Genomic DNA, 18,530 nt, shown 5'->3' with positions numbered 1-18,530 from the left:
GCAACATCAATCTCAGAACATAGTGGATACTAGGGATCAAGCCGTAACAAATTGACTCAATTACATGATAAATCACATCCAACTCCATTACCGCCCAGCAAGCCTACGAAGGAATTACTCGCTCCTGGTGGTGAGCATCATGGAATTATTGATGAAGAAGGGTTGATGATGACGATGACGATGACAACAAATTCCCCTCTCCGGAGCTCCGAATGGACTCCAGAACAGCCCTCCCAGAGGTGGCGGCGGATCCATATCTAAAACGCGATGACACTCCTCTATTTTTTTTCCGGAAAAACTGAGTTTATAGGCTTGAAATTAGGTCAGACGGCCGCCTATGGGATCCAAGAGGCATCAGGGCGTGCCCTGCGGGGTAGGTGCGCCCTGTTGCCTTTTGAGCAATTGGTGGGCCCCCTCTAGTGGATCTTCATTTCAGTATATTTTTTATTCAATAAAAAAAATCTCCGCAAAGTTTCGTCTGGTTACAAGAACTTTTATTTCTACACAAAAACAAGACTATAGTAATTTTGCTGAAAACATCGTCAGTGCGGGTTAATTTCATCCAAATTATGCAAATTAGAGTTAAAAAAAGAGCAAAAGTATTTGAAAAGGTAGATACAATAGGGACGATGTATCAGTGGCTACACTTGATAGGCTGGGCTGCTCCCTCACTCCCTTTTTTTTTCCTTTTGCTATTTTTCTGTTTGTCTTAAAACAATTTCGTAAATAGTTTTTACAGAAGGAAAAGAAGCAAAAAAATGAGGGTTTTAATTTGAGATGAAAGAGGAAATTCCTACAAAAATGCGTCACACGAGATGGAACATGATGAAGTCAAAGGTGCAGAAAACCAAGTATAACAAATTATTCTTACTCATCAGAAACATATTTCAAAGCCTAAGACCATTACATTTTTTTCAAGTATTGGCATATTTATCTGAATTAATTCTTTCGTAACTGTGGCAACACACGGGCATTCAGTTAGTTATCAGGTAGAGACGACGGTGGCAGTCAAAAAAAAAGGTAGAGAGGACGGTGTTGCGTCATTTGAATGCCTGGTGAATTTGGCAATCGTGCACGCCGTGGATAAGCCTCGTAGTGGTTATAACCGAAGAACAAAGCTTTTTACGAACAGTCTGAACTCTGAACCCAATGCCGTTGGTAGAAATGCTCGAGGCAGGCGATGCAGGGGGAACCCCCCTCGTCCAAGCAAAGTAGAAATGCTTTGACGGAGCTGCACTCACGGACGCACGTAGCAACCAACAAGATGCAGACGCAAGACACTGTTTTAAAAAGCATGCACAAATCTTTTACCGTGAGAGAGTTGGCTGGCTCCCGAGTCTTGGAGGCTCCAGCAAGGGCATCTCCCCGGTCCCCGGCAAACCTCTGCCGGAAGCAAAAGACTTGCCCCGGCATCCCTCCAACCCCCGTGTGCCCCCGGCTCAAAGCTATCCCTTCCTTCCCGGACTGATCGACCTCCCATGCTCTTTCCGGCATGGCAGTGCTTATAAGCTGAGAAACTTTTGTGACCTGCATGCCCAGCGCGCTCACCAGATCACACCTGCACAACACGCCACGAGAGAACGGCAGCGATGGCGACGACTCAGAGAGCGACGGTTCCTCACGTCCGCAGCGACTCCGAGTCCGACGACGAAGGCCGCCGCGCGCCCAACGTCAGCGTCTTCCGCCGGCAGCGGCCGGTGCACAGGTTCCTCGGCGGCCGGAAAGGTGCGGCGCTCCACCGATCATTATTATTTTTTTTTTGTTTCTTTTCCTCTGGAAACTGCACGCACCGTCTACCTACCTGTGATATCTGAACGTCGGCAATGTGGTGGCAGTGGCGGACGTGCTGCTGTGGCGGGACCGGAACCTGTCAGCGGGCATGCTGGCGGGGGCGACGGCGGTGTGGTTCCTGTTCGACGTGGCCGAGTACAACTTCGTGACGCTGCTCTGCCACGCCGCGCTGCTCGGCATGCTCCTCCTCTTCCTCTGGTCGGTCACCGCGCCGCTCTTCGACAGGGCGCCACCGCGCGTCCCGGAGGTGATCGTGTCGGAGCATGCCTTCAGGGAGGCCGCCATGGCGGTGCACCGCAAGCTGGAGCGCTCCGTGGCGGTGCTCTACGACATCGCCTGCGGCAAGGACCTCAAGAAGTTCCTCTCGGTACCATATATACTTTCTTCTCCCTTGTTTGCACGTGCCCCATGCATCATCTCACAGTGCCGGCTATTTCCTTCGGCTTAGCCAAGTAGCTGATCACCTCCTATATGGCCATATGTTCTTTTCCTCCATGAAAGGTGATTGGATCTCTGTGGGTGGTGGCGGTGATCGGGGACAACTGCAGCTTCACGACTCTGGTCTACGTTGGTAAGCATCCCCGAATTTTGATCAACAACAACAAAAAAAAGACATGATGATCGACAACAAAAAACATGTTGTTCATTGTGCTGCAGGGTTCTTGTGCGCTCTGACGTTGCCGGTGCTGTACGAGAGGTACGGGACGGAGGTGGACCACCTGGTGGCCAAGGGCGGCGAGGACCTCAAGAAGTTCTACAGGAAGGTGGACGCCAACGTGCTGGACAAGATCCCCAGAGGCCCCGTCAAGAGCAAGAGAGCGCACTTCCACTAGCTAGGGTTCATCAATGAACGCATCGTACGTGGTTGATTTGAGGAGGTCGTGATGGTGCCGGTGCGCCGGTGTGTGCGTACGGGGTTTGGTTTCAGGGGAAATGGCAATGGACTCGCAAAAGTCTTGTTGAGTTGCAAGTCGTGGCAAAGTGTGTGTGTTTGTGTGTGTGCCTGTTATAAACTGTTATTATCGTGCTACGGATATGAGATGGAAGTAATGAGAGTTGAGTTGAGTGATGTTCTTGTGAGGATTACTTGGTGTCCTCTGATGGCTTCATCTCTCCCCCTTCTCAAAGTGAAAGAAAACACAACGGTAAGCAAAATAGAAAAGATGAAAAATGGGAATGGACGGCACAACACCGCGACCGTCATGTCATGGGCATAGGGCGCGATCACCACTGTCTTCTCGCCGCGCCATCCAGCCTTCCTCTCCGACGGCCCCCATCCACAAACCAACATTGCATATGTCAGGCCTTCTATGTCGGCGGTGCATCAGAAGATGGCTAAGAGTTTAGCCCTGATGTCGGGCACCATTGCGACCGATCTTTCAAGGCAGCAACAACTAATTTCTCTCAAGTAGCACACAACAGCAGGAACCACTCTCAGATTTACTGCTGCAGCCTGCAGATAACTAGTTTGGTTTGCAACAAGGCAGACCAAACCATGGTACTTGTGGAATTTTGATAGAATCACAAAAAGGAACCAAAAGAATCCTATATGGATTATTAAGGACAAGCCCTTCGATCCACGCACAAGGGCTAACACTCGACGGAATCTATTGCTTGCAGCACAGCACCCAAACACACAATCCCACCGACTGCCTACAAACTCAAATTCAGAATTCTCATTCCCTTTCACAACGAACATGTGGGGATACTTATACTAGAGGCACATAGGCTTGGGAAAACTAAAAAACAGAGGATTAATTCGTGAGAAACAAGCTGTGAATGGAGCAAGCTTGTGGAGTCTTGGCAGTAAGTAACTCTTGGGCCGCTTGCATGGAAATTGCATAAGTTTTGACTCGAAAGCTTAAATCATGCACATTTGTTGTGACATGCCAGATCAGCTCAAGGAAGACAGGGCTTAGTTCTGCCAATAAACTGAATGAAGTGGGGGCTCGATGCGGAGTAGCAACCGTTGGCGGTCCATTTCCATCAGACCCCATCTTGGTGCTAGGACTTGAAAACATCCTTGGGGTATGGGTTCGTCAACTGGGAGCAAATTGAGAGGAACACCTGGACGATCACACCAAAACGAGTTAGTGTCAATGTGTCATACCCCTGAACGATCACACCACAAGTAATGTGAGCTCTGTAAACATGTGCTTACCACTTCTGACACTCGGCGCATTGTCAATTTTGAGCTTTAGTAAGGGCGTACCCAAATGCTGAAAGCTCACACACACTGTGGACTCTGGGGGGAAGGGAGTTTATAGACACATTTCCCTTGCTTCTTTCTGCAAAGAGGCTGTCTTGAACTCAGGACTTTCAGTACACAAGTGGAGATACTTTACCACTTTCGAGCTTTATTAGTAAAAAAGAACAAACAGAAAAGGAAGATTGGCCTACTAACTTTTTAAATGGTCACTTCATGACTCCAAGGCTCGGCTCACTCAGAATATCAGGACAAAGGTTTCCTTTGCTGTTATTATCCGGATAGAGGAGCTATGCCCTGAATGCCAACTATAAAATTCACTGTTGGTTGTAATTGTTCTGCAGGGAGTAATGAACTTAAGGTCAGAAAAATGTACAAGGGAAGAAAACTCAGGAGCAAATACAGATGCTTAATCATTACCTAGAACACTGAAGGATGCCAGTGCGACCTCAGCTTATACGCAATCCACACCAGATGGCAGTTGGTTACCACAGGATCAGTACTTTGCCAGAACATAAACCTGATGGTAGCGGCGCAGATTGATCAACTCCATGAACAGAGAATCATCACACACTGATATTGTATGAAATGTGTCTTAGCATTAGGCGGTTCAGAAAAGGCTAAACAAACATCGTTGCATTGAACCAACAACAATAAGGGAGGTCTGCTACCTTGACCATATATATAAAGTAACAAGACAGAGAATGGAATGGAGGCAATGAAGCTTCGCTATAGTTTCGGTTATGCTCATCCACCCAAATTGTTAATCTCTTAAGACAAATGCTATCCAATCACTAGGAAGACTTGGCCAATGAGTGCACAAGCGAATTGTCCAATGCTCCAAGAAAGCAAAGAACAGAACCTGCAATTTTTTGTGTAACGCGAAGGTTACTAATAATTATGGCATGAAGACATAGCAATATGCTTCCATATTGTCAACTAATATTCGAATATAAAATAAAGGCAATGATACCTATTTAAGAGTTATGGGTGCCTTATTACCTCCTAGGAGATAGTAGATCACCACGATCAATCTAAACTGTTGGATCAAAAGGAATGACCAGTCCCGAATGGTTTTGGAGCATCTTAAAATTGCTCAACATTTATACATTCTGTAGAAAAAGGGAACTTGCATCGGAAAACATTAACGTGTGCAGAAGGGGCGCCTCCTCGACCATGCCACGTCAGATTTCTACAACAAAAGGAAAAACGAGCATCGATTGGGCAGCGTAGGTCTTGTCTCAGACTTTCAGTTGGTCCACCAGATGCGGCCGCCTCCAGATACGCCGGTTGTGATAGCGATGCAGAGGAAATATTGCGTGTGCTTCTTTCTTTTCCTCGCACTCACGCAACCTCCTCCTCGTCCCTACCTCCCCCTTCTCCTCGACCCTCGGCCTCCTCTCGAGACTTTCGCGTCTTCCATCTGCCATCACGCCGACCTCCCCGCCGCCTCCCGCGCCGACGAGCTCATGGTTGCGCTGACTACGCCCTACGACGCCGTCTACATCGATGTGAAGCCCGCGGAGGACGGGGTCGAGGTGAGGGTGGAGATGCAGGTCGTAAGGAGACGGGAGGCGCTGCAGTCGGTCTGGGGCCCACGCAGTGCGTCGGCGACGGCGCCGTTGTCCAGTACTCATCACATCCAACCTCGCGGCCGCGCCCGCGCCGGCTGCTGACGGAGCAGCCGCTGAAGGGATGCCCGTTCTCGTCGACCACTGGCGCTGCGCCGCGGTGCTTAGCCTATGCAACTACGCCGTGATGGTGAGTCCATCGCCCATTCATTCCTCTCTAACTCGCACACATTCAAATTCGTTGTCAGTTTCCATGCGTGTATTCTTAATAGGAGTACCAAATTTTGGCTGTGTTAACAGAAGGCCTTTTTGTGTGTGTACCCAGCCTCAGATTGTTTGCATAATGTTCTTGATATTGAGTTGTATACTTGTATCAAGTGATCAGTTTCATAATAGGTGTTTCTGAAGTTGTACATGTGGAATGTTGTCTTCAGTTATCCAATAAGAAGCAGACCTACTTACGTAGATTCTGCATTTCAGAGCAAGCGAACAAGACCGGTCATCGATTCTGTACAAGACCTCATGTGCGCTTGTGATGCAAATCAACTCATTGCCAGCTCGAGCACACACGGCTTTGCATCACAAAAGAAACAATGCCTTAGAAGTTAATTGTATTCATAGATTCGATTCAGTTGTACATCCAATCATTTATGTGTGTGAGTAGGTGTTCCTTTCGTCCCTTGACATGAGAATAATATAGGTCATGGCAGGTTACGTATTTTAACTATTTTTTTCCAGATTTGCAAAGAGGTTATGATTTCGGTGATTAATGCGTATAAAATGCTCGCTTTCCTAACTATAAGTTCCTTTGTATTTTCGGTTGGGTTCTAAGGTGATACGTTAAGCTAATCAGTATGCTGAGAAATAATGCATGTATCCAGATTATATATATTTTCCTCATAGATTGGCCATTAATTTCTTATAGAGCAAGAGTTATTTTAGTCATCTCCCAAGGAAATCGATAAAAAGAAACATGTCTAAACACTAAATGTCCTTGCAGATCTTGTCCAGATTGTCAATTCAACGTGACCACAAGATATTCTCATGCAGTTTTACAAGGTTCATTTTTAGGGATTAAAATGTTGATAATGCTTCTAATCCATTCGGATGACTTGCCTCTTATCCGCATTATGTTTTTAAATGCCGATGCTTCATATAATTGCTCATTCAATTAGCGTTAGATTCCTCAACCAGTGCAGCTTCATACTTTCCTTGCTTGCAGGAACACAACTATTGATTTCAACAATAGGTGTGAAATAGTATGTGCACAGCTAGACACTGCGAAAGCTGCAGATGCCATGAGCGGCGGCGCCGTTCCTCGCGGTCTATTACCAATCGCCGCCACCCGCAGTGGTTGCGCCACTGCTATTTCGGTGTCCAGCGGCCTCACCCTCTTCTCGTCCGCCATGGCGCTCGCAGGAGGTTATGTTCAAGATCTTAATAACTTTTTTTTCATGTGCTCATTGTTGCTTGATTCTCTTCTATCAGATGTGGGATGGCCTGATTTGGAAGGCCAATGTCGGCTTGGCTCTGATCCAAACTTTTATCTTTTGCATTGGATATGAGTCAAGTCCTCTAAAATTGTACTGACTTGCTGATACCCTATAGTTAGCATAAAGAGGAGCTTGCTTGTGTGACAGAATAATTCTATTATATTAAAAGTTGTTGTATTGGGATTTTGGAATAAAGTGCTTCATTTTAAGTCCGTAAGAAAAACTTTGGTACTGCTTCATAGGATTTCGGTGAGGTCATGATATAGTGCAAACTTTCGTACTACCTATTTGATGAATGCTTCTACATATCTCTAGGATGTGCATTTCTATGTTTGATTACTGTATTTTCTCTCAAGCCCTGTTGGACTTGTATAATTTGTGTTTTATGTCATGGAACTGAAACTAGCATTTTGGACATCCATTGGACAATATTGTATACTCCGACTTCAATTCCATGTGAGTACTGAACTAGGCATTGAGAGTCATCTCTAAAACCAGAACATATAGTTACTACTGAAGTAGCTACCAGAATTTCGCAACGCGTTGGACATTTTCACATATGTTGTTGATCGTTTCTTATTTAATTTTATGTCTACTATTTCTTAGTTTTCTTCAGAAATGAGCGTATTTTATTAGAATGGAATAGCATAGTTGTGTCTATAAGATTTTGGCGTTGTTTTAGTTCTTCTGATTATATATTGCCTTCCTGAAGGGTTGATGTTGGACTCTTCTGTTTTCTCAAACAAAAAAAAGTGCTTGCAGTCTGTATGATGTCCAGCTTATGGTTTCTTCTAAATGTTTATTAGAACTCAAGATGCTTTCTCTAATTGTGTCGTAATCAAGTGTTGAATAGGTTCCACTATTGATTGATTTTAAATATCGATCTACACTATTTGAAGATTTATTTTGACCATTTTCAGTTGATGTCGGAGCTGCGTGCCACGAATCAGGTGCCCTCTTGATTCATTTGTGCACACACGTTTCAGGTGGATGTATATTTGCAGTTTTTGTGATTATGATTTGGGTTTTGTGCTTCTGTTACCGCAGGCTCTTGTCCAGATGGAGGACTTGGCTTGAGCATGATCCAATACTACACTACGACTCAACATAGTGTGAGGCAATCTTGTTCTTACCCGATGTAGGTACATCTGAGTAAGATTTTCCTTTTGGTTCGCAAACCGATCTTCTGCCTGTAGAGTTGTTTTTGCATTATTTTTTTATGTGGTGTGATTGTCCATAATAGCAGGGAGTAATGTCATTTGTGATTTGGATTGCGAGAGTTTAAAGTTGCATTATTCTACTTGTTATGTTTCCATCAATTTACAAATTACAGTATCACTGTCAGTGATTTTGATTTTCAATGCCATTATTTGACATTCACCATCCCCCTGCCATACAAGGGGAAGAAAAGTATACATTCAGTATTCCTCTCTCCAATAATTGATTATTAATCAGAGCTGCATGGACGGGATCTTGATCAGGTGCACATTGATCTAGCTGCAGTTTGGGTTCTATGCTCTATTATTGCCTTTTTATAGCAAGTCGCCATTTTTGTATTCTGTGATCTCTATATGCAAACTTGTTGTCATGTTTCATCCCTGATTTAGATTGCAGGTTGCTTTTCTCTAATATAACATTGTGGGATCTTGCTTCACGGTAGCAGCCTAATGATCAAAATTAAAAAATGAACAGTTAGGTTTTGGAAAATATTATATATGCACAGTGTGATGAGCTACTGGTGCAAGAGAAAAGCCTAATGATCAAACTTAAAAAATGAACAGATATTATATATGCACAGTGCGATGAGATACTGGTGCAAGAGAAAACTATTATCGCAATAGTTTCTTCATCAATTAATACCATAATAGGTTGTAAATTTCAGAATTTGGTTTATCTAGACCTGTCATTAGCCGTTTAACTTGACATGCATTTAAGAAATATCAGTTTCTACTTAAGCCGCTGGACCTTGGAAAATTATTTAGAAGAAGTGATTGATGCTCGAGTATCAGACTTGAGTACCTAACAGTGCACATGACCATAATACTATTAGCAGTAACACGTGCTTGATGCCGCACTTCTGTGTAATGCTCCATGCTTATATTTGTTCTCATGACAACTTAGTTATAGATTTTTGCAGATAATGAAATGGTACAGTATCGAGCATACTCTGAGCGCCACATGTACTGTAGCACGCCACGACGACCGGCGCAGGTCATGTTTCTCTCCATTCTCCTCCTCTAGCTCCCTCCCTCTAGATTCCATTGTAGCTTTTATGTGAAAGAGGCCAGATCATGAACATCTGCGGTGAGCTTTTGTGCTACTTTATTTTCAGAGTGATTACCAGTACTGCAAATGTCGGATAAAACGTGGTGGGTAATACTTGTGTGGCAACAATTATTATGTTCCCATGAAATTAATCCTTTTCTTCTTTGTTAATTATCATCTTCCATGAATATTCGTTCCATCTATCTGTTCTTCTAGCTGAAATTGATCATGTCGGATAACTGTCTTTCCTGCATCACAAGTTCTATCCTTCTGATAGATTGTTGAAATATTCATCGGTTTGCTTGAAATCCTATTGATCCACCCCGAAAAGCATGCTCTAAAGCTTCTTACTCTATGGGAATAATTTTTTATCAGAATCTACAGCTATCATGCTTCAAACTGACTGGTTTTATTCATAATTTGCTCATACCTGAGATATTCTTCTTTCCTCTCAGCTGATTCGAGAAAAATGATCCACCTTGTAAGACTTCCATTATCAGAATCTATTGGTCCACCTTGTAAGACTGGCCCTTCTATGTTAGTATATAAACCTATTAGTATCTATGGAAGTACCAGGCTTGCTCTTCTTTATGAATGGGCACTCTTCCTGCTGTAGTTATATTGTCGTGCTCCGCGGGTTGGCGTTGGCCGCCAACAACGACGAGGCTGGTGGCTCGGGCGCGGGGTCATCAACCTTGATCAGTGTCCTGTTTTTTCTTTGGTTTTTAGTTTTTGTTATGATCGGTGTCCTGTTTTTTCTTTTATAAATTGCATTGAACGACCGAAGCTCGATGGATGTCCACGAACTTGTTGGTGGTATCTGTTTGCTGATCCACATTGGAGATGTCCTAATCTCGTTGTATTTGAGTGTCAATTATTTAGCTCTTTCAAAATTATATTGCGACTTCTTATAACATTGCTATTTTCATGTGTTACCAAGATTGCAAAAAAGCAACTCGAATGGGCGGCTGTCAACCTGGCACCGCCCCAGCTTCCTTTGAGGAGGCGCCACAAGGTGGCGCCCCAACCCCTAGTAAGAATTATAGGGTGGCTGTATGTGCAAATACAGAAACACTGGACAATTGCGTACCAGCGATTGCTGCAAATTATTGTGGCAAACTACCAGCAGCCTGAACATTGAACATGATGCCATTCTAAGCTCCAGAATGCTCAGATAGTTGATCCGTCACAGGGACCGGAGAAATAAGACCGGATCATCTGAAACACCTTCACTTCACATTGCCATTTACTTCAAAAAGAAAAATTGTGGATTTTCTTCATTTTGTTGACACCTGACAGCAAAAGATAGGTGCCTCAGTATGCAGGGAGTTGTAGAAGGGTCATGAGAAGATAGCTGCTACTTGATACTTACTTTTCCCTCGAAATTGGCAAGCACACAAAGGATTAATAATTCCATAAAAGCAGAACTGGAGGCAAATTTGCAGAATCGATATGTGATGTCTCGTGTTTCACGTCCCATTATTCAGGAGTCTGCTTCCTGTCTTAAAAGAAGATTGCAGAATGCATCGCATTAAATTTTTGATACATGAGCAACTAGGTTGCAAATTCAGACGTGCAAGTTGCTTATTACCTGTTGACATTCTGTTAAATAAAAATAGGCATTCATCTATAGGTCTATCAGGAGTCGCCTTAGTCTTCATATTTACCATGCAGCTGGCAGATGAAAGCAGAACAAAGGCAAGTGTGGAACGAAAGCTACCATGCCTCCTGCATAAGAAATTTAATAGTTCTGGTTAGAAAAAGGGAAAGTGCATAAGAATTGCTTATAGGGCAGCTGTATGTGTAGATACAGAGATACAGAAGTCATGAACGGAATGTGAATGAAATCATATAAATCGATGAGCAGAAAAGGTGGTTTTCCGTTACTTACAGGCAGATTGGCGGCCTGTCAGATTTCAGAAGCTATGTACATATTGCAACAGTGGAGCCTGCTAGCCTGTCAGAATTTACTACTAGAAATTAAAGATAAATCATGAATAGGGGGAGCCTCACTTTAGAGAAATATAAGAAGAGGGAGGCGACATGTGTTACCTTGTGCTAATGATGATAATGTACATGTAAATCTGGGTATGTTTCTTTCAATTTCTCAGCTTGCTGTTTTTGCTCTGCACTGCCAAACCATAGATGTAGAGCTTGCAGCGAAGTGGGGAAGCCCTGCTCTGGCAGCCATCGGAGTTCAGGACAACTGTTGACTACTAATTCTTTGAGAGAAGAAAGGCGATGTAATCCTTGAGGGCGGGACTGCAGAACCTTGCAGCGATAAAATCCTAGTTTCTCGAGGGAGGTGAGGAGCTGAAACGCATTCTCTTGCTCTTCTGTGAAGCCTATTGCCCGCTCATCATCAAAGAAGCTCAGTTCATGGAGGGTGGCGGAAAGGTGGGTGCAAATGGGAGCAACAAGCACTGCCGAGATGCTATCCACGTTCAGTCTATCCAATTGGAAGGAACCCGCGTGCATTAATTTGGTCCTTGCCACCTCTGAGAGCAGAACCTCTGCTGGAGAGTTGCCGCCACTGTTCCAGACCTCCAATCCCTTGAGGTTGACTGTGATGAGAGGATTGAACCCATCCACTGTTAAATTCGCACAGTGTATTAGACTTAGATGAGTGAGAGACGTGAGGTTTGAGAGCAAAGCCATTGACCGCATGCTTGACTCTTCCCTAATATAAAGTTTCCTGAGGGAAGCAGGGAAAGGGTTAGTCATCGGAGCTCCTCCTGCTTCTCCCATCGGCCACCGAGAGAACAACTTGCCGCATCCATCTATTCTTAATGTTTTGAGCGACGTGATGTCCTGGATTCCTCCTCCATCCTCCGCAGGCACAAGAACCAGGCCCTTCGACATGTAGAAGCGAAGTGTCTGCAGTGAGCTGGATGATGGGAACTGTAGTACTCGTTCCTCCTGGTCTTCCAGTGAAGAATGTATCTCCAATTCACCAAGAGCTGGGCAACTATTGAACACTTTTGACAGCAATTTCCTGGTAAGATGAGATACATCTACACTAAGAGTCTCAATATTCATGTTGTGGAAGACAACACTGCCATCCATTTCTCCAGAAAACAGGCTGTCGCATCTTGTGACAGCTAGTTTTCTTAAGGATTTAAGCTTTTTGAGGTATGTCCACGAAATGTGTGATTCATCTCGAATACACACATCCTCTACTTCACCCAGATTGTGGAAGGCCAAAGCACCGGCATACTTGCTAACAACCAATCTTTTTCCATCGTAAGACAACGTTTCTGAACCATTTTCAACAGCTAAACATGTTAGTGTGGATGTGTGAGGCATGGGTGGCAGAGACAACTTGGGGCAACTACCAATGCAAAGCATGGACAAACTGGTACAAGAGCACTCCGAGAAGGGCATCACACATAGGTTGGGACAATTTCTGCAATCGATGCTGTCAAGACCTGGAGACATATGGCAATTAGGTTCCACAACCCACTGGACAAGATCTGACAAGTCATAAAACACAACTTTCTTCAACTGCAAAAGACATTTGCCTCTAACACCACCATAGTCAGGACCAAACTGACGCAGCCCAGAAATGCTCTTCAAGCTTAGTTCCCTGAGACATGGTGGCTGCCCAAAAGGTGGAAGAGTTCCCCAAGACACGCCATGTAAATGGAGAGTCTCTAAATTGTTCACCCTTATCTCAGGACACAGCCAACGAGGACAAGTGGTGCCACCATGATTTATAATGCCTAGTGTTGTAAGGTTAGAGTGTGGTTGAAGAGCATCGAGAATATCAGCATCTACATCAGTCCGTTGCTCTCTGCCCCATACTAATGTCAACTCTTTCAAATCCCTTTTCAACACCAATTTGGCGCCACTAGCTTCTTCCTTGGTTGCCACATTTTCAAGATTATGTATACTGAGTGTTCCCCCAAGCTCTCTCAATTCCCCCAGCTCTCTTAAATTAAATCCAACAGTTTCTTTCTTGACATGGAATTCTTTTAGCTCATGTAGATACTTCAACTTTCCAACCTCAGGAACATTGGAGTGGAGTTCTTCTTCAGCGAGGAAATCGCGTAAATTCACAAGGCGGCTAATATCTTTAGGCAAGTTAGAACTACCATACCAACCACTTAGGTCCAAGAATTTCAAGTGATAAAATCTGGATAGTGTGTTAGGTAAAGTCATTTCTGTTTCATAGGGTGATCGAATTTGGAGGTACTGGAGGTGGATAAGTTTTGAAAAGCTTTGTGGTAGAGATTCAAGGGACTTCACTGCTATAAATAGGATGCGCAAGCCTTTTATTTCCTTAAATGTATCTTTTAAGATCTCAATGATTCTTTCTTCATATTCTCTAAAAATCAACAGTGTCCGTAGATTTACAATGTCTATCCTTCCCTTTAGTTTACCCATTTCTTCTCTAAATTTTTCATCATATCTATTCTCTATGGTGATGGATAAGTGTCGAATAGATTGTGGGATGGCCTCAGCTCTAAAATCAAGATCACTTATATTTAGGCATTCTTGTGCAGAGACACTCCGAGATAGCTCATGCATTAAATCATGCATTACAAAGTATTCATGAAAAGGAAGATTTTTGGAAACCCCCTTCATGAGAAAACCATTTTCCACTAGACCTTCCATGCAATTCTTATTGCTTGGGTGGCTAGAGTCTATGATGCCTATTGCAATCCAAAAACGATTAATTTCTGAATCACTAAACCTATAATCTTCAGGATAAAGGGCACAGTATGAGAAGCATTTTTTCAGATGGAAAGGAAGGTAATCGTAGCTAATTTTCAAAGATGGTATAATATCGTTATCATTTTTCTGGTTTCGCCACTCATGGTTGTGAAGAACTCCATTCCAATGTTCCCGGGAAAGATTTTTCTGCAATAGTCCACCAACTGTTTTGGCTGCTAGTGGGGAGCCCTTTAACTTGCGTGCAATTTATCTTGCAATGCCATCTAACTCATCTTCATAATGCCTAGGCTTATGTTCACCAAATATACATGATTCAAAGAATGTGAAAAAGTCATTAGACTCCAAGCCTTGTAGCTCTACTGGATCAACTGTTTTCATCATTCTTGCTAGTTTTGGGAATCGAGTTGTCACAAGTATCATGCTGCCTTTGGCTTCCCCCTTTGTGAAGGGAGCTAGCAGGGTCTTCCACTCGTCCTCACTATTGCATTTCCATATATCATCCAAGACAATTAAAAACCTTTTGGACTTAAGTCTCTGTGCAATGGATTTCTGAAGCCGATCTAGATTGGTTGTTTCAATTGCAGTTTCGCTTTCAGTTGCAGGTATGCAGTTATGGATCTGTTGGGTGAGCTTCAACACATCAAAATCAGTCGATACACACACCCAAACCATAACAGTGAAGTGCTCTTCAGTCCTACTATCATTATACAGGTGCTGGGTGAAAGTTGTCTTTCCAATCCCCCCCGGGCCGACTATAGGAAGAACAGAAACAGTTTGACCGTGATGTGTGCCACTTGTGATATCATTGACAATTTTCTCAAAAATGTCTCTCCTTCCGTGCAGTGTATCTTGTATAATTGTGGACCCTATGTGAAGCCGTTTTAGGGTGACAACTGTGCTGCTGCTTGGAATTTTATTGAGCAAATCAGAGATGGGGTCACATAGGGAGTGTATTTCCTCTATCACTGACTTGATTTTGCTGGACATGGCCACTCTGTCAAAATGTAACTTATCGACATGGCCACCATCATCAGCAGTAGGAGCAGAACCATCATCTTGCGTGCGAGAGCAAGAAAAGCATGGAAAACAGTTACCGATGGTGTGGTGAATAGCATGGAGACCATGACAAGCATGGCCCCGGAGGCCATCACCGAGATCCAGTGCGGCACAGTTGGTGCCGTCGAGCTGGTCCTGGATCTTGAAGTAGTGGAGCTCATCCAACAAGTCCTCCGCCTCGTCGGCCTTCTTGCTCAGCTCCTCCAACAAGGCCTGAAGGGCGGTGACATTGCTCACGTCCCTCCCCTCGGCCAGTTGCAGCAGCCCTTGTGTGTGCAGCAGCTTGGTTTTGATCTCCTGGGAGTTGTGGACGAGCTCGAGGCTGTCGACATACGCGGCCACCAGGTCCTCGGACAGCTTCGTGAGCACCTTGCCGAGGAGCGAGCTGGTCGCGCCGACGGCCGCCTCCATCTGCGCTTCGGTTCACCTTGCCGAGGTGAAGTGGTTGGGACTTGGAAGTCTTTTTTCTGTTTCAGAGAGAAGTTGGGACTTGGGAGTTGAGAGCAGAGGTGGTAGCTATCTATCTGTGGCACCTATATATACACTGGTCGTCAACCTATAATAATCATGGAGCTTCGCTCCTCGCAGGTCAGGTAATGCATCTACTTCTTTTTTTTCAAGCAAGCCCCCAGATCTATTATGAAGGGTACAAAGCACCCCACAAAAAAAGAGAACTGCAATCAGGCAAGGCATCTACTTTAGCCACATGGCATTCAACTTCCTTCTCCCCAACACTGACCTCTCTTCGGTTTTATGTCTAGACTCTAGACCAAACGGCTCGAACACTTTTAAGGCCTCTAGCGCGGACTTGCATATTGGGCTGAATGTGGACCGACGTCCAAAATCTCCCGGTCCATCCTCAAATCGAGGGGCGGAGCAGGAGAGTTCAAACGTCCGCCACATCGAACTTCAACAGTCCGGACCACCTAAAACCCCATCCGAAGCACGTAAGTTTCTCCATCTGCATTGATACTCACCGGTCAGCCTACCCACATTCATGGCGTGATCGCCCAAGTAGTCTCTGTATGCAACCCTAGATACCCTATCCCCCCCTCCCCCCCGCCCACCGCTCTTGGCGAAGCTCATCGCGGACCCAACGACCTCAAGAGCCAAGACACCACCTATCGTCGCCACGGTGTGGCAGAAGATTCACATGGTACAAGCACATCATGTTGGATCATCGTGTGGCGCTCGCCACCGATATGCACGCGGACCGAATTGCGGGCGGCAACCTTCGAGCTCTCGGAGCCGGGTTCGAAGGAGGAGGAGGGCAATCCCATAGCGCTCACGGAGCCCACAAAGGAGGGGGGGTGATGATGATTGACCCCGCTATAGGGTTCGAGGTCGATAACATCCAGTGCAATACCGCCTCCCGCACACGGAGGAGGCGTAGCACCTTCCGGCCAAGGTGCAAATCAATGTGGAGCACGTGGATGCCGCCGCCATGACGGCGCTCCTCACCAACCTGGAGATCATCGTCGAGAACTGGGCAATCTTCGAGCCCGTGAAGAGCACTCGCACGGTCGAGCACCATGAGATCTTCATCCGCGATGCCGAGTGCGCCGTGCTCTTCATGGACCTCAAAGATGAGGTCAAATGGGAGGATGACGAGTCCGCCGCCTACTGGGTTCGTCGGGATGCCATCAACTCCGCCCACCACCAATGACGACGAGGCCGGTGGCTCCGGCATTGGGGTGATATACCTCACGTTTGACGTGAAGAAATGTGATTTTTTAGGATTAGGATTAGTTATGAAATATGATGAATACCTTTTCCTATGAAGTATATAGAGTCTTTTGCTATGAAATATGTGAAATGTTTCTGTGTTGTATGGTTTGCATGTGTAATATGAGGCATATCGTTGAAGGGTCGGCGTCTGGCTGGCTGTCGAATGTGTCTGAGCATTTGAGGGCATCTGCTTGGTGGTCTGCTTTGGAGATGCCCTTAGAGCATCTTCGGGCTGGCTAATTGGTCCTCCATTTGCACATGCACACGTCTTGATATTGTGTGGGCGTATCTGCTTAGAATCCTCATTTGTCCGTGCACGTGATCATGTTTCTAAATTATTACTCCCTCTATTTCACTAGTAGAAAAAGGATCAAACGTGAAGCACATTAGTGCCGGTTTGAATTTGAGCCGGCATTAATGTGTGCATTAGTGCCGGTTCCAACGGCTAGCCGGCCGCTCTCATTAGTACCGGTTCGTGGCGAACCTTTAGCACCGGTTCGTATCACGAACCGGTACTAAAGGTCGTCCTACATAGATCCTTCGTCCATCCGAGCTCGCTCTGTTCTTTCCCTTTCCCCTTTCCTCTCTGTTCTTTTCCCTCTTCCTCTCAAACTCATCACACATTTTGCCCAAAATTTGTCAAGATTTGAAGGCCCCCATCCATTCAAATGATCACAAAGGTTAGTAACTTTGTCCTTTCATCTCTCATTGCTAGATTAGCTCGTGCAATGCTTTATAGTGATTGATTTTTGAGTTTAGTAATTTGGGAGGAATTATATAGATGTGCTAGTATTTAATTTATATGCAATTTGAGGTCAAAAATAACACTTAGTTTGCATATGTAGGTGTGGTTTACTTAGTACCTTCTAAATCTCCGTCATAACCACCGTCGATCGCTCGCAACGTCCCGTCGCCGGCACCACCTTGTGGTGAGCCTCTTCTTCATGAAGTTTTATATAAAAAATTGATGTTTGTGTGATTTGGATATATAGTTACTCGTATAATTATCTTACCCATACGTTGTTTGTTATACATAGTGCCATGGTTTTGATATCCGTCCCCGTCGGCCCTCGTCCGGGTTATGATTCGGATGTGGTATATTCTCTTTTAAAACTATTCATTGCATTTCGTGTTTATGACAAATTATGCTAATCAAGTTGACATAGATATTTGTATGTAGAAGGTAGTTGAACCGGAAATTCCAATCGACCCTATTGTCGAGAGATTAAATTTAGTTGAAAGAGAAAACGAGGATTTGAAGGAAAAATTGAAAAGAATTGAGGGGGAGAAGATGGAATTGGAGTTGCATGTTGCCGATGTCGTCGATGATCACAAGATTAAGATGGAGAAAATGCGCTTGAAGATTAGAAAGATTAGAAAATATGCCATTCATAGTGAGGCTTGGTATCATTATACTGTTGGATCAATTGTTACCTTAGTTGCGATCTTGATCGCATTTGTTGTTGCATTTAAATTCTTTAGCTAGAGAGTTATTTGTTTGTTGCATTTAAGTGTTGTATGATCTTTATGTATGAACTTTATGTATTGTATTAATTTGGTGTTTTCGGTGCTGTGTATTGAAGATGAGCCGGCAATGGATGTATGATGACCGATGCTCTCCCGAGTTCATTAATGGCGTGCGTACTTTTCTGCTTGCGGCTGAGGCAAACAAGCGGGCGGATGGTTTTATGCCTTGCCCATGTGCTCGCTGTAAGAATGGTCACAATTACTCTACGTCAAGAA

At 44.6% G+C, this 18,530-nt stretch overlaps 2 protein-coding genes and 1 long non-coding RNA gene across 3 annotated transcripts; 2 read left to right on the top strand and 1 right to left on the bottom strand.

The window, feature by feature from the left end:
- The first annotated feature begins 1,522 nt into the window (after positions 1 to 1,522).
- LOC125538106 (reticulon-like protein B9) lies at positions 1,523 to 2,860 on the top strand. The gene is made up of 4 exons (XM_048701411.1): positions 1,523 to 1,725; positions 1,836 to 2,158; positions 2,293 to 2,362; positions 2,449 to 2,860. Exons 1-4 carry the CDS (start codon positions 1,590 to 1,592, stop codon positions 2,622 to 2,624), a joined length of 705 nt encoding a protein of 234 aa, XP_048557368.1. The 5' UTR covers positions 1,523 to 1,589; the 3' UTR covers positions 2,625 to 2,860.
- Positions 2,861 to 5,352: 2,492 nt separating this feature from the next.
- On the top strand, positions 5,353 to 9,917 carry LOC125527657. The gene is made up of 4 exons (XR_007292211.1): positions 5,353 to 5,758; positions 6,791 to 6,990; positions 7,982 to 8,011; positions 8,109 to 9,917. It is a non-coding gene; the product is annotated as an uncharacterized LOC125527657 (long non-coding RNA).
- Positions 9,918 to 10,067: 150 nt separating this feature from the next.
- Positions 10,068 to 15,786, bottom strand: LOC125527651 (putative disease resistance protein RGA1). Its single transcript, XM_048692165.1, has 5 exons — positions 14,264 to 15,786; positions 11,218 to 14,008; positions 10,918 to 11,054; positions 10,699 to 10,828; positions 10,068 to 10,618 (listed from the first exon to the last, which is right to left on the bottom strand). The coding sequence occupies exons 1-2, from the start codon at positions 15,468 to 15,470 to the stop codon at positions 11,385 to 11,387; spliced, it is 3,831 nt and encodes a 1,276-aa protein (XP_048548122.1). The 5' UTR covers positions 15,471 to 15,786; the 3' UTR covers positions 10,068 to 10,618; positions 10,699 to 10,828; positions 10,918 to 11,054; positions 11,218 to 11,384.
- Positions 15,787 to 18,530: the final 2,744 nt, after the last annotated feature.

Source organism: Triticum urartu, chromosome 1 (assembly GCF_003073215.2).
Source record: "Triticum urartu cultivar G1812 chromosome 1, Tu2.1, whole genome shotgun sequence".
Taxonomy (NCBI): domain Eukaryota; kingdom Viridiplantae; phylum Streptophyta; class Magnoliopsida; order Poales; family Poaceae; genus Triticum; species Triticum urartu.
Note: the sequence above shows the minus strand (reverse complement) of the source record. Positions and strands in the feature narration are given on the sequence as shown.